Genomic DNA, 12841 nt, shown 5'->3' on the forward strand with positions numbered 1-12841 from the left:
CCAACCTCTATCTAAGCAAGGCTGCCACTCCATTTCTCCCTCCTCTCTTCCTGTGCCCTCTGTGCAATCAACTCTACCCTGGTGGATTTCAGGGGTGAAAGGAGAGGATTTGATCACCCCAGGGCTATCTGACACCCTGTGGGCTGCTGGTGCCCCTGAGGGGCTCTGGGGGTGGCAGCAGGACAGGGAGGTGTGCTCCTTGCATGGGGAGTGGCTTCCAGGGACATCTCTGCTGCTGGGCAAGGCTTTTTCTTCTGTGTCAGGCTGGCTTTGGGCATTTGAGGCACCTGGATTGTGATGGTGTTCACAGGGGTTTTCAGGTGAGGTGATTTATTATTTTATTATATATATTACATTAAAACTATACTAAAAAAATAGAAGGAAAAGTATTCTTTCTAGCCTCAGAATGCTAGCTAAGCTAAGAATAGAAAGGCATGAATAATAAAGGTTTGTGGATCAGACAGAGAGTCCAAGCTAACTGGGCTGTGATTGGCCATTAATTACAAACATCCAACATGAGACCAATCACAGATGCACCTGTTGCATTCCACAGCAGCAGATAATCAATGTCTACATTTTGTTCCTGAGGCCTCTCAGCTTCTCAGGAGGAAAAATCCTAAGGAAAGGATTTTTAATGAAAAGATGTCTGCGACACCTGGATGGTGCTGGCCCAGTGACTCCTGTCCCAAGGAAGGTGGCTTGCAGCCGTCTTCTCCCTTGGTCTCCTGTGTGCCTGCTCCTGGGGCCAGCCCTGCCTGCTCCTGGGGCTTTGTGCACCTGCTTGGCTGGGCAGGGTTCAGGTGATGCTGGAGGAGGGATCTGGCTGCTGCTGGCTGTGGCTGTGGCTACCCGGGAGCTGAGTGCTGCTGGTCCCCTTCCAGCAGCGAGCAGTGGGGACCTGCACAGAACTGACAGCTGGGCAGCCCCAGCAGGGCTGGGGAAGATGTGCAGCCCCTCTGCCAACGTTGTGGCCTTGCTCACTCGGTTGGCAGCTTCTGTTTCATGCACTTCTCCAGCACCACCCACTTTTTGCAACACCTGGCTGCCTGCAGACCCTACAGCTAGATTGAAAAAGGCAGGACCTGCTTTTCCTCTGGTTTAATTCTCTCTGGCTGCTGATGTTGCCCCTAGTTCAGCTAATAATGGAAACTGGTCCTCAGAAGCTGTAGTGAGCAGCCTGAAATACTTCCCCCATGTTTTGTAGGGCCACTGCCCATGTTGAAATTGCACTTTTAGAGGTTTTAGAGTGTATTTCTTGCATTTACTCACCTGGTGATCACTTTTTGCACAAGGCCAGGTGTGCTCCAGTACCTCTGACCTGTGTGGGAGTTGGTGGGTGTGTAAATCATGAGCAGCAACATCCTGGTGTTACACACTCAGCCCCCAAACCTGCTCTCCATAGACCAAGCTGGGAATGGTACACGAGAGCTGCAAGGTGAGACAGTCTCCAAACCCTGCCTGTATGGAGAAGAGGAGGAGGAGGAGGAGGAAAACCATGGGGTGGCAACATCCAGGAAAGAATGCCTTCCCTCCCAGCTGCTCCTGCATCTCTGAGCAGGGAAAATCAGGTGGGCGGGCTGAGGCTGCCGGCAAAGTGCCCTGCACAGGGACACAGGGACACAGTTTTTAGCAGTGCTAGTGGTGGTGTTCCCACCCCACGGGGCTGCCACTCCCTGGCTGGGTGAGGAAAATCTGCCCTGTGGGATGGGAGAGCAGCAGGCAGTGCCTGGAGCCCCTGGTCGTGCTGCAGTCAGTCCTCGCTGGGCTGGTGCCTTGGCAAGGTGGCTCCAGTGGATCTGGCCGCTCTGACACTCGGCTGTGGCTGCTCGGAGACCTTCGGGAGAGCCAAAGGCAAAGGTGTCAGAGCCCAGAGCCTCCCTGCTGCAGCCCAGCCCTGCTGGATGTGAGTGGTCAGAGCCGTGTGACACTGACCCGTGTGACAGCACCAAGGCTTCCCTGCCCGAACTCCCGGTGGAGTCACACCGGGATGCGCTTAGGGCTGTCCCAGCTCCGCGTTTCCCTCTCCCGGGGGATTTTGGCAGGGCGCTGAGCTGCCTGTGCTAACCTGCGGCCTCTCTCCTTCCCACGAATTCCCAGAGGACACGACCTCGCTCCCTGCATCGCCCACGTCATCTGGGTGTGGGGAGCACTCGGTGACGAGGATGCCCCACAGAGAGGCCGGGAGCGCATCTGCCCCTGGTGCCAAGGTCAGCGGTGAGCGCAGGAGGTGAGGTCCCCAAAAGCCTCCCGTCCTCCGCGATCCTGCAGCGGCTCCCTCGCAGCTCCGCGGCCGGAGAAGGGGGATCCAGCCCTGCTCCGTGCCGGGGAAGCCGCGGATCCCCGTCCGGGCTGCTCCGGCAGCCGCAGGTACGCGGCCCCAGCCCCGCTCCGACCGCGGGGCCGCGAAACTCCCCGAAAAACAGCGAAACCCCGCAGGCAGGAGGGAAGGGAGAGCCGGGAAGGTCGGGAAAGCGCCGGGGCTGCGGGAAGGCTCCAAGTTTCATCTTCCCCGGCCGGGCGGGACCGTTGCTCCACGGGTTTCCCCTCCCCGAAAGCGATGCGGTTTGGCGGAGACGGAGCTCGGCTTCTCCGGGGCCGCTTCCCCCTGCGGCCCCGCGGAACCGGAGCGCACCGAGCCCCGCTCGGCGCCAGGGATCACTGGAGACGAGCCCTCCGGGGCAGCTCTCCGGCTTTGGTGTTGGGATTTTTTTTTTTTTTTTTTTTTTTTTTTTTTTGTTATTTCTTTTTTGTTTTCCTCCTCGTCCCAGCACTGATTTTCTCTAAACGCTCCGGAGCAGCGGGAGCGCGGCGCCCGGGGCGATGCGCGGCGCGGGGGAGCGCATCCCCGCCGGGGAGCGCCGCGGGCAGGGGACCGGCTTTCCCCAAACACTGCCGGACTGCGCTGCTCCTGGAAGGGGGACTTGATTTCCAGCCGGTTTCATTATTGGGAGAGACGCTGTGGTGGGGCACCACCCTCTACCTTTTTTTTTTTTTTTTTTTTTTGTCTTTCGTTCTTTTTGGCTTTCTAAGAAAAGAAGGAAAAAGAAGGCAGGGAGCGGAGCCGAGCCGGGACGGCCAGGCCGAGCGGTGCACCCGGAGCCGGGAAAGGCCGCCGGCCCCTCGAGGCGTGGCGGGGCCGGTGCCTGCAGCCAGGCAGGAGAGCGGGGAGGAAACTTATTTCGAGTGGGGTGGAGAGGGGAGGGCAGGGGGTGGGGGTCGGGCAGGGAGCTATCAGCTCCAGGAAATGTGCCTCGGCAGCAGTCGGACGGGCACTTTTCCGCAGGTCCGTGCGCTCCTCTGCCGAGCTGTCCAGGGAGCCGCGGCTCGCTGCGCACCCCGGGCAGCGCCGGCGGCGGGGACGCGGGGGGCAGCGCTACAGCGGGGGAGGCCGGAGCCGCCGCAGGACCCCCCAGGAGCCGCGGCTGCCGACGCCTCTCCCGCCGGCTCCTGGCAGCGAGGCACCGCCCGGGCCGCCCCAGGTAAGCGGCCGAGCCCCGCCGACGGCAGCCCCGCATCCTCCCGACCCGCGGCCTCCCCACGTCGGGGCTGGGGGGCTGCAGCCAGCCCGGCCGGGGCAGCGGCTGCGCAGCCGGAACGGGGGGCCCGAGGGGTTCTCCCGTTGGGAGGGAGGGAGGGAAGGAGGGAAGGAGGAGGGAGGAGAGAGCGCGGCGCCGGGAGCGGGCGGGGAAGCCCCGGCCGGGCTGAGCGCGGTGTGTCCGGGCTGTGTTGGCAGGCGGGCGGCGCGACCCTTCGCCCGGCCCGGCTCCCCACCATGCTGGACGGGCTGAAGATGGAGGAGAGTTTGCAGAGCGCCCTGGACCCCGCGACCCCCTTCTCCTCCTTGCTGGGTAAGTCGGGGCGCCCCGCTTGCCCTCCTGGGGACCCCACAGGGCGGGGCGCAGCCGGGCGGGCCCGAGCGATGGATGGGCACGGGGGGTTCGGGAGGCCCGGCGACGGCTCGGCCCGGCTCGGTGCTGCCCGGCGCCGCTGCCTTCGCCCGGGGTGTGCCCCCGGCGCCCGCCTTCGCTGCCCCCGCTTCGTTCCGCGGTCGCATTAAATCGCGTGTCCCCCTAAACCCCCCTTGTAACGAAGGGCTATCCTTCGTATCGAGCAATAAATAATTCATTTTTTCATTTTATCTTCGTTTTAATATCGCTTTCAAACCGTCGCCCTCTCTCTGAGCTGCGGCTCCGCTGCCGCCTTTGCAAGGGGAACGAAATTGGGGGCGAGGTGTCCCCCCCGGAGCTGCCCTAAGGCGCGGGTCCCTCCTGGGTCCCGCAGCAGCTCCCCGCACACCCCCGTCCCCCCGCGACCCCCGGGGGAAGCGACACCCGCGGGACCCTCCGTCTGTCCGTCCGTCCGTCCCTCGCCTCCCCGGCCGCCTTTCCCTCCGCCCACCCCAGCCCCCGGCTCCTTCCCCGCAGGCAGAGCCGCGACCCCCAAGTCGGTGTGCGAAGGGTGCCAGCGAGTTATTTTGGACCGGTTCTTGCTGCGCCTGAACGACAGCCTGTGGCACGAGCAGTGCGTCCAGTGCGCGTCCTGCAAGGAGCCCCTGCAGACCACCTGCTTCTACCGCGACAAGAAGCTCTACTGCAAGCTGGACTATGAGAAGTGAGTGTGGCTTGCCCCTCGGGGAGCCCCCCTCGCCCTGCTCTCAGCGCCCACAAAGCCCCCGTGCCCTGCGAAGGCTTGTGGTGGGGGGGGACTGGTGTCCCGGTGCTGCTTTCCCGGTCGCTTTCCCTGCCCCGTGTTTGCCCGGAGGTGTCAGCCCTTGCCGCGGTCTCGTTGCCCCCCGGTTCTCCCCTTTTCGGAGGCGTTTCGTTGTGCTCAGGTTGTGTGTGCTCTGGGAATTGAGGATGTTTTGTTGGGAGCCTGGGAGACCCACGGTAGCCCCAGGTCTGCGCGGGGACGGGGCCAAGCATTTTCTCCTGGCTTTATTTTCCCGTGGAGCATCGGCAGGAGGAAAGTTGTATCCTCCCTGACCTGGTCCTGGACGAGGTTATTATCCCAATATCCTCACAGGCAGGGAAATGCTATTGCTCTCCCCCTGGTTGGTGGGGAAACTGAGGCAGGAACCAGGGAAGGCCCTGCTGGATTTGGAGTGTTGACTGTCACGCAGGGGCTTTTCTGGGTCTGTGATGGTGAAGAAATTTGGGTTTTAAAGCCTCCCAACCCTGACGCTTTCCCATTTGGAAGTGTGGGGTTAGGGGGAAGGACAACGAGAAATGCGTTTTTCTTTTTGAAAAGACAAACCATTCCAGTGGGAATGGGGAGAAGGCTGCTGAGTCTTTCCTCCCCTGCAGCTGCTTTCGTTTTTCCCCGCTCATCCCGCTCTTGCTCTCCTTTCCGGACCCTGCTGCCCGGCCGAGTTTTTGGAGCTGTTAAATTTTTGTTGCCTCTGGGCTGGTTGTTTCTTGAGGAGGGTGTAGGTGGGGGGCCACATCCCTCACTATGGCGATAGCACAGTTGTCCAAGCCCTGCAATTTAATTCCTTTTTTTGTAGCAGAAAACAGTGATTACTGATGCTCCCATCCCTGGCCTTCGCCGAGTTGGTGAGCGTGCCGGGGTCTAGCCCAGCTCCAGGCCTTCTTAAAGTTGGGGTTTTGGGATTTTTTGGGTGTTTTGGGATGGTTTTTTTCATCCTTTAAATCCCGTATTGTCGGTCTGAGTTTAATCACTATGGATACAAGGCAAATTGAAAGCAGAATTTGTGCGCGTGACCTTGTTTTCAAATGTTTACGAAAGAGCGGAAGAATTAGCTGCTGTGAGAGTGGAAAGGAGAGAGCTATGCCACGGGGTGGGTTTTTGTAGGCAAAAAAAATTGTTGATATTGGGTGCGCTGCTTGTTTGTCTGTAGAAATTTAGCTACTGGCTCCCATACATTTCCACCACGGTTCAATCCTCGTTTTCTGCTTTATCCGTATTTTTGTTGGAACCATCAAGGGGAAATTGGGGTGACTGTCACCCAGAAATGCCTTTCCAGCTTGCAGCACATGTGGATTTTACTCTTGACTGCAGCTTGCGAGCTCTTGAAGTGGCTCCAACCTGAAACCCTCCTCTGATGTCTGTTGGCCGCGAAAGAAATCGGTGCCGCAGTTGGCTTCTTGCTGTGCCCATCTCTCTCACTGCTGGGATGGACGAGGATGATTGCGGGAAAAAAATGTCACAAATTTTTCCTGAGGCCCGGGGATAGCACCATTTTTTCTGGTTATTTCCCAGCTGTGTTTGGGTTGGTGACTTTTGCCCGAGCCGAGAGGCTGAGGCTCTGCGACGGGCAGTTTCCCGAGGTGTGATGGTTTTAACCCTAAGTTGCTGCTGGCCTCTTTCCCTCCTGCCCCTGCCTGCTTCTTGCCATAGTTGAATTGTCCCCTTGCATTTAATATTAATTATTTTAGCACGGGGGTGCAGGTTTATGTCTCTTCTCCTTTCATCCTCCCCGCAGGACTCTGCTGTGCCGCTGGTGTGACTCCTTACCTGGTGATGGTAAGGATGCAGAGCAGAGTCCCAAAGAACTGCTCCCTTTTGGCTCTGCAGAGCTTTATATAACTCTCCTTATTTACCAAAAATCCTTCTTTCTTTTCCCAAACACCCATCCTGCCTTTGGAGTGAGCATTTTGCTGGGTGCAGGAGCACCGTGCCTGCCTTGGCCGCGGTGCCGGCGCCGATAGCAGGGATTTGCGAGCGAAGCGCGCGGAGCAAGAGCCGCTGCTCTCAGACTGAGCTCATTATCTCGAGCTGGTTAATTATCACAAGTGACTGACACTCCTTGCCGTGGAGAGCCGCGGATCCTCCCCGTGGCAGCGGCGTAGCCGGGCTCTGGAGGCCTCTCCGGGTGGGAGAGCTGCGTGTGGAATGCTGGGGGTGTCAGGGAAGCGGTCGGGATCCAACCTGCCGCGGTCACGGTGTCGGTGTTCTGTGGTTGTGTTTGGTTGTGGGTTTGATTTTTTTTTTTTTGAAATTGAAAGAAGGGATTTCTCTTCCAGATGGTGAACGTTGGGGTGTTTTCCCAGGGAGGAGTAGGTGCAGAATTTTCCGGCACGTCTCTGCGCTCTCTGTTTGAGCTCTGTTTGTGGCGAGGCCGCAGAGGGTTAATGAGGGAGCACGAGACGGCAGCTATGCCTTCGGTTATAAATACACCCATGGAAAGTGTTACGGACGGGTTTGAGCGAGCATCTGATTTGCTGGACTCTAGAAATCGAGGAGAATTTGTTAAAACACATGTTTTACATTTCTTTGTCTTTCACAAAGAGGAAGAACTTGGGACAGGACTTTGAAAGGGATGAATTAAAGGCCGTGGGTGCCAGGTCAGGTCTTGGCATCTCTTTGGGGTGCCGCGGCTCAGGGCCCGGGGGTGATTTGGATGGTGATGCTGTGTGGGAACCTGGGGGTCACTCTTGGAGCAGTTTCCCCAGCACTGACGGGGAGGGCTCCTGGAGAGGGACGGCTCAAGCCTGTGCCCCTGGGACGGTGTCTATTTGGGGCAGAGGACACTCGTTACAGAACATCCCGAATCCCGCGGCAGCCCCCGGCGCTTGTCCAAACCTGATAAGTCTCAACTATGACAAGGTTCAGTCTTCGCCCTGGCTGGCTCCCCGGCTGCTGGGGACATGACCCGGCTGTGGGGCCCCTGTAGTGGTGGTCAGGGGCTGGGTTTTTGCAGTGGCAGATTTGCGGGGGGCAACACCAAACCTATCCATAAACAGGGAGGAGTGCTGGGAGCGATGGGAAGAGTAGGGCTGCTCTGGAGCTTTAAAATCTACATGGGAACAAGGAAGCGTTGAGCCCCCTCTTGCGTAGTGGTGTTTCACAGTAGGTTTGCACTGTCCAAGCAGGGAGGGCCTGGAGGCACAGGCAGATCCCTGTGGCAGGTTCTGGGGGCCGCTGACAGCGGTGCGGTCATGACGGGGGGCGCAGCTGGGCAGCGTGGCGACGGCGGGACGGCTTGGCACGTCCCCAGCCGCGGCGCAGAGCCCCGGCCCCAGCCCCGGCTGGCAGGAGCAGATGGCCAGCACATCTCGGAGCAGGCCTGGCATGTGGGCGCCGGCAGTGCAGGGGCGGCTGCAGCCCCCGAGCCGCCGTGCCGGGCTCTCCCCGGCCGAGGCAGGCAGTTGTGTGATGCTCGCCCTGTCTTCGCACGGCTTGATGGCTCTGTGCCGGTGCCAGCTTCCACGCGGGGCTCTCCTCGCCTGCCTCCTAAATCCCGGAGTCACGGGGCTTGTGTGGGTGCTGCCGCCTCCTCCTCTGCAAGTTGAAATCTGAAGTTGTGTCCGGCTGCAAAGGGAAATAAATGAAAATCCTTCCACGCGTGCGAAGGAACTTGCTGGTGTTGGGTTTTCAACTCACACCCGGCGTCTTTGCGTGGGGATGAGCCTGATCCTCAGCAGCATGGTCCTGCCAGGCTGTGGATGGATCTACATGCTTGGGGTAGCCTGCTCTGGCCTGCTGGAGGCTCCTCTGGCAGCTGCTGGGGCAGAGGAGGCAGGGGAAGAGGTTTGGAGCATGGTGGTTGTTTATCCTGCTGAACGTGGGTCATGGAATTGTGCAATTACCTGGCGCTGTTTCCCCAGCCCAGAAGGGCTGTGAGGGGAATAATCCCAGATGGATCGAATGGAGGCAGTGCTGGAGGCTTCAGCACAGCCTGGTCCCACCAGCTGGAGAGTTCCTGTGGTGTGGTGGGTTTGTCCTGGTGGTCTCTCACCTTGTCTTGTCTCTCTTGGAGAATTGGGAATTTCTGTGCTTTGTGTGGCTGATGGTGAACTGTCCCTCCAGAGAGCCACAGGTCAGCCCAGCTGCAGTCCAGCATGTTCTCTGGAGGCTCATTTCCCTTCTTGTAGGGCATCCTGTGGAGAGGATGATGCTGACTTGGGTTTCTCCAGCTGGCCAGGCTCTGGGAGCAGTCAGGCTGGCCTGGACGAGGTAGCAGAGCACAATGTCCCTCTTGGTGGTCTCTCTTTCCCCATCTCTCTATCCTTCCCTCTAGTGCTTCCCATGCTTCTTGCCTGCTCTCCATCCCCACCTAGCACCTCACCTCCTGCAGCAAACACCTCTCAGTCCTCACCCAGAACTCCTGGAGGAACAGTGCTCACTCCTTGTGGGCTGGGAGGAGCATGGCTGTGGGGCAGCTGAATCCCCACCGAGGACACCATGGTTGGTACTGCTGGGCTGGGACCAAGCACTGCCTCTTTTGGTTTTTGTTATTAAGTCAACTTTTTGTGCAGGGAAGCAGGGAAGCAGCGCAAGGGATGTTACAGGGGCCACTGTAGGATCCGTGCTGGAAATGCCAGGCAAGCAAAATAGGCCTTGCCTCCATCTCCAGCAAGTCCTGTCCTCTCACTCATGGGGCTCCCCCTTTCCAGAGGGAGCAAAGGAGAGATTTGGCATCTTGCCCCTTCTCTCGGCCCTTAATTAGCCTTGTCTTACAATTAATGTTTCATAGAAAGGCCTGGAAGTGAGTGAGGTTTGGCACATTTGGAGCTAGGCAGATAGACTTGTCAGCTCTCCCTCCGTGGTGGGGACGGGGTGGCTTTGGGGCCACCCCATTGGCAGTGGGATCCTGGAGACTGCAGGTTAGTACCATCAGAGTCATAACCTGAGCATCCTTGGGACTCCCGATGGTTTCTGCCATCTCATTTTGGACATACCATGATTTTTTTTAAACATTTTTTCCCGTCACTCTACGAGCTGGTGCTCCCTGCTCAGCCCCTGATGTGGCTCTTAAAGCTGTGGGAATCGCTTCAGGTTTTTGCAGTCCTGACAAAGGCATCAGAAAGAAATCGGCTGGGGAAGAAAGAGGGGTTTGTTTGGTTTTGATGAGAATTTTGTCCCCACCAGCTGGAGAGACAGCTGGGGTCCTCTCCTGCCCCGGCTCGCCAGCCCTCGCCGCGCCGGCTCCTCACCTGCTGCAGCCGCCGGGCGCAGGGAGGGCTCTGCTGAGATGGGAATTTCAGAGAGCCCCCACTGGGGTTTGTGCTCCTGGGGGAGCCCTCCAGCAGGCTCTGAACCTGCTGCTGTGGCAGGGCCAGCAGATTGGGGAGCGGGTGGCAGTGCTGGGCGTGAGCTGTGCCCAGCCTGCGGGCAGGATTTGCCGTGTTTGCTGCGGGGACACTGATCTCTGCTGGCTGTCCCCAACCCTGCTGGAGCAATGGAGTGGCCTCAGCGTGCCCAAACCCACTGCAGTTTCTGGTTCTGATGCTGCACGCTCACCCCAGGGTGTGGCAAGGGGGACCCCAAAGGCCCCTCTGCCTTGGAGCAGGAGTAAAAGGGAATTTGGGGTCTGGGGGTGATCTCCTCGATTCTGCTCCTGGCTGGGGAGGGGGAAAATCCAAACCCAGCAGTTTGGATGTGGATTCACAGTTCCCCACTTCTGGTGAACCTTGTGGTGGGTACTCAGCACTCGGTGCTGGACCGTGTCTGAGGGAGGTGGGAATGAGAATTACTCCTGGCATTTTTCTTCTCAAGATGTTCTTTGTCTCTTTGTGCTCTCTTGTCTCTGGCTCGTGCCCTCTGCAGATGCAAACACGAAGCAGGGATGGGGCCTGGGCTGGAGGATTGTGCCTTTACCTGCAATTCAGTCAAGCACCTCCTCTGTAGCAGGAGTGAGGAAGATATTTAAAGCAGGGAGAAAATACTTGGATTTTACAAGGCAAAAATACCGGGGTGAAGCCAGCTTAATTTTTTTTTTTTTTAACATAAATGTGTTTTCATGAGAAATGTGAATTTCTGTGTATTTGAAATTTCAGAAGGGGGCTAGCAGCACTCTCTGTCGTGGCAAACCCTAGTTTTGTTCCTCAATACTTTTATCCTGGTTGGAATCCTGCTTCCTGGCAGAAAGAATCCAGCTGGTCCGTGGTTATCTTCTCCTGGGGTTGCTGGCCCTCAGGGGCAAAGGATGCACCAGTGTTGTCTTACATGTCTCTGTGAAACCAGCAGGCATCTCATTGCAGCTCTGTTTGAGGTTTGCTGTTTGTTTTTGTAGGTTTTTTTTTTCTTTTTTTTTTTTTTTTTTTAAGATGGTCAAACCTTGGTTGCCCAGGAGAGGGGTTCTGTAATTCCCGGCTTCCCACCTCAAATATTTACGGACAGCCAGATGCCAAAGCTTTTGCAAAAGGCGTGGGGCAGGCTGAGCTGTGCTGTGCTGGGGCTGTGCAGGGCACAGTGTTGGGCTGATGGCACCCCAGTCCCCTTTATTTGGGGGGTTTTCTGTCTGGTGGCTCTGTCTTCTTGCTTATCTGGGATTTTTCTGGGGTATTATTAACAGAAGCTTGTTAGGCATCCTTCTGGTGTTCCACATTTTGTAGGCTGGCTGGCTGAAAATGGGAGTTTCTCCCACAAATGTTGGAGCTTTCAGGAGGGTGATGTGTGAGTTTCTGAGTGCAGGGGTGGACTCATGTTGTGTTCAGTGCAAATAATTTATTTTGTCCTGCTGTTTTCAGTAGAGCGTTTCAAGTGCCCATGAACATGATCCTGTTTTTTGGGGTCAGGTCTTCTGCACTAGTGCCTGGTTTGGGTATGATAGCCCATGGTTGCACACAAGAGAAAGAACTGACAGTTGGTTCTGCCACCCATGAAACGGAGCTGGAAATACAAATCTAGCTTTAAAATGCTTCTTTCATCATCACAAGTGCTTTCAGCATCTTACTGGGTGAGTTTGAACGCTGTCTATGAGTCCTCTGTGTCTCTCCAGCTCTGCCTGATTTTTATGTCACGCTCTCCTTTGTGTTTTCCACCTTGGGCCACAGGTGAGCCTGAGCTTGTGTTGCAGCTCCTCCCAGGCATAGATTGGCACGATTAAGGTACAGACTGGCAGGAGAAGGCACAGACCATTAGGAGAGCCCCTCTCCTGTGTACGCCAGCAGGCAGCAATGCCAGAGGGTCGCTGTGGCTCCGTGGCTGTGGATGACATCCCGCTCTTCCTCGGGGCCAGCGAGGATGCTGGAGGAGGCTTCCTCTGCCAGCCCTTGTGCTTTGTGGGCGCTGCTCCTCCCGAGCTGTCTCCGTGTCACTGCTGTCCCCACATTGTCTCTCTCTGCTCCCCACCCCTCTCCTTCCCTCGTGGGTTTCTTTCCTTTGACAGCGGAACAAATCCCTTTTCACGGGACCATCGCCCCCCGCCCCTGCCGTGCACAATCCCCCTCCCCTGCTCCTCTGGAATGACAGCCACCGTCCCAGTGGGGTGGGGAGCCCCTGAAATCCCTCTGGGCAAGGTTCCCTGCCCTGTAAGGGAGCAAAGTGGGGTCTTAAAAGCATAAGAGGCGAGGGCGATTCCTGGAGAATCCATTGTTTGCATGCAATTGATCTCTTTGGGAGGTGCATCCTCTCCTCTGATGTTGTGCTTCAGAGATCCTTGCATGGACCTGGAGCCTGTGTGTCCAAGGACTCCTTCCTTCCTGCCTGGGGACAGTGGGGCCATGCTATAAGTTGATTTTTCGCTGCATAGCATTGCCCAAAGTGGCTGAGCAGGAAGAGGATGGTGGGAATTTTCTCTTTGCTACTGAATGCTCAGGGAAGCTTTTGGCTGGAAAAACTTGGAAAGGAGAGAGAAACAGGTTAAGGGACCTGAAGGCAGTTTTCAGCTGCAGCAGCTTTTTTTTTTTTGTTTGAAAGAGGCAGTGTTGTCATTTCTTGCCTCCAACCCCTGCCATTGTAAAATCACAGGGATGCTTTTGTTGGCAAAATTTCTGCTTGGAATTCGCTGGCCCTGCTAAGCCTTTAATTCTGGAAAACTGCATCTTAGCTATGAAGAGGGTTATTAACCCCTGCAGTGATTTATCTAAATGGGAGGAGGGCAATGTCACTTGTTTGCAGTGGTGATTGAGATGAATAAATTCATGGGCGCTGCTAG

General features: G+C 57.1%; 1 protein-coding gene across 2 annotated transcripts in view; it reads left to right on the forward strand.

Annotated features, from left to right (window-relative positions):
- Positions 1-3772: 3772 nt before the first annotated feature.
- The window catches only part of LMX1A (LIM homeobox transcription factor 1 alpha), a 43595-nt gene continuing 34526 nt past the window's right edge, over positions 3773-12841 (forward strand). Inside the window, exons 1-2 of one of the 2 annotated variants that reach the window (XM_054285880.1) lie at positions 3773-3852; positions 4429-4611. In XM_054285880.1, coding sequence (XP_054141855.1) covers positions 3773-3852; positions 4429-4611 — 263 coding nt within the window. Of the gene's footprint in view, positions 3853-4424; positions 4612-12841 lie in introns of both variants that reach the window. The other variant, XM_054285879.1, reaches the window with a different exon arrangement.

Source organism: Melozone crissalis, unplaced genomic scaffold (assembly GCF_028551555.1).
Source record: "Melozone crissalis strain CALT ecotype California unplaced genomic scaffold, PUWL_Pcris_2 ptg000045l_1, whole genome shotgun sequence".
NCBI classification, from domain to species: Eukaryota; Metazoa; Chordata; class Aves; order Passeriformes; family Passerellidae; genus Melozone; species Melozone crissalis.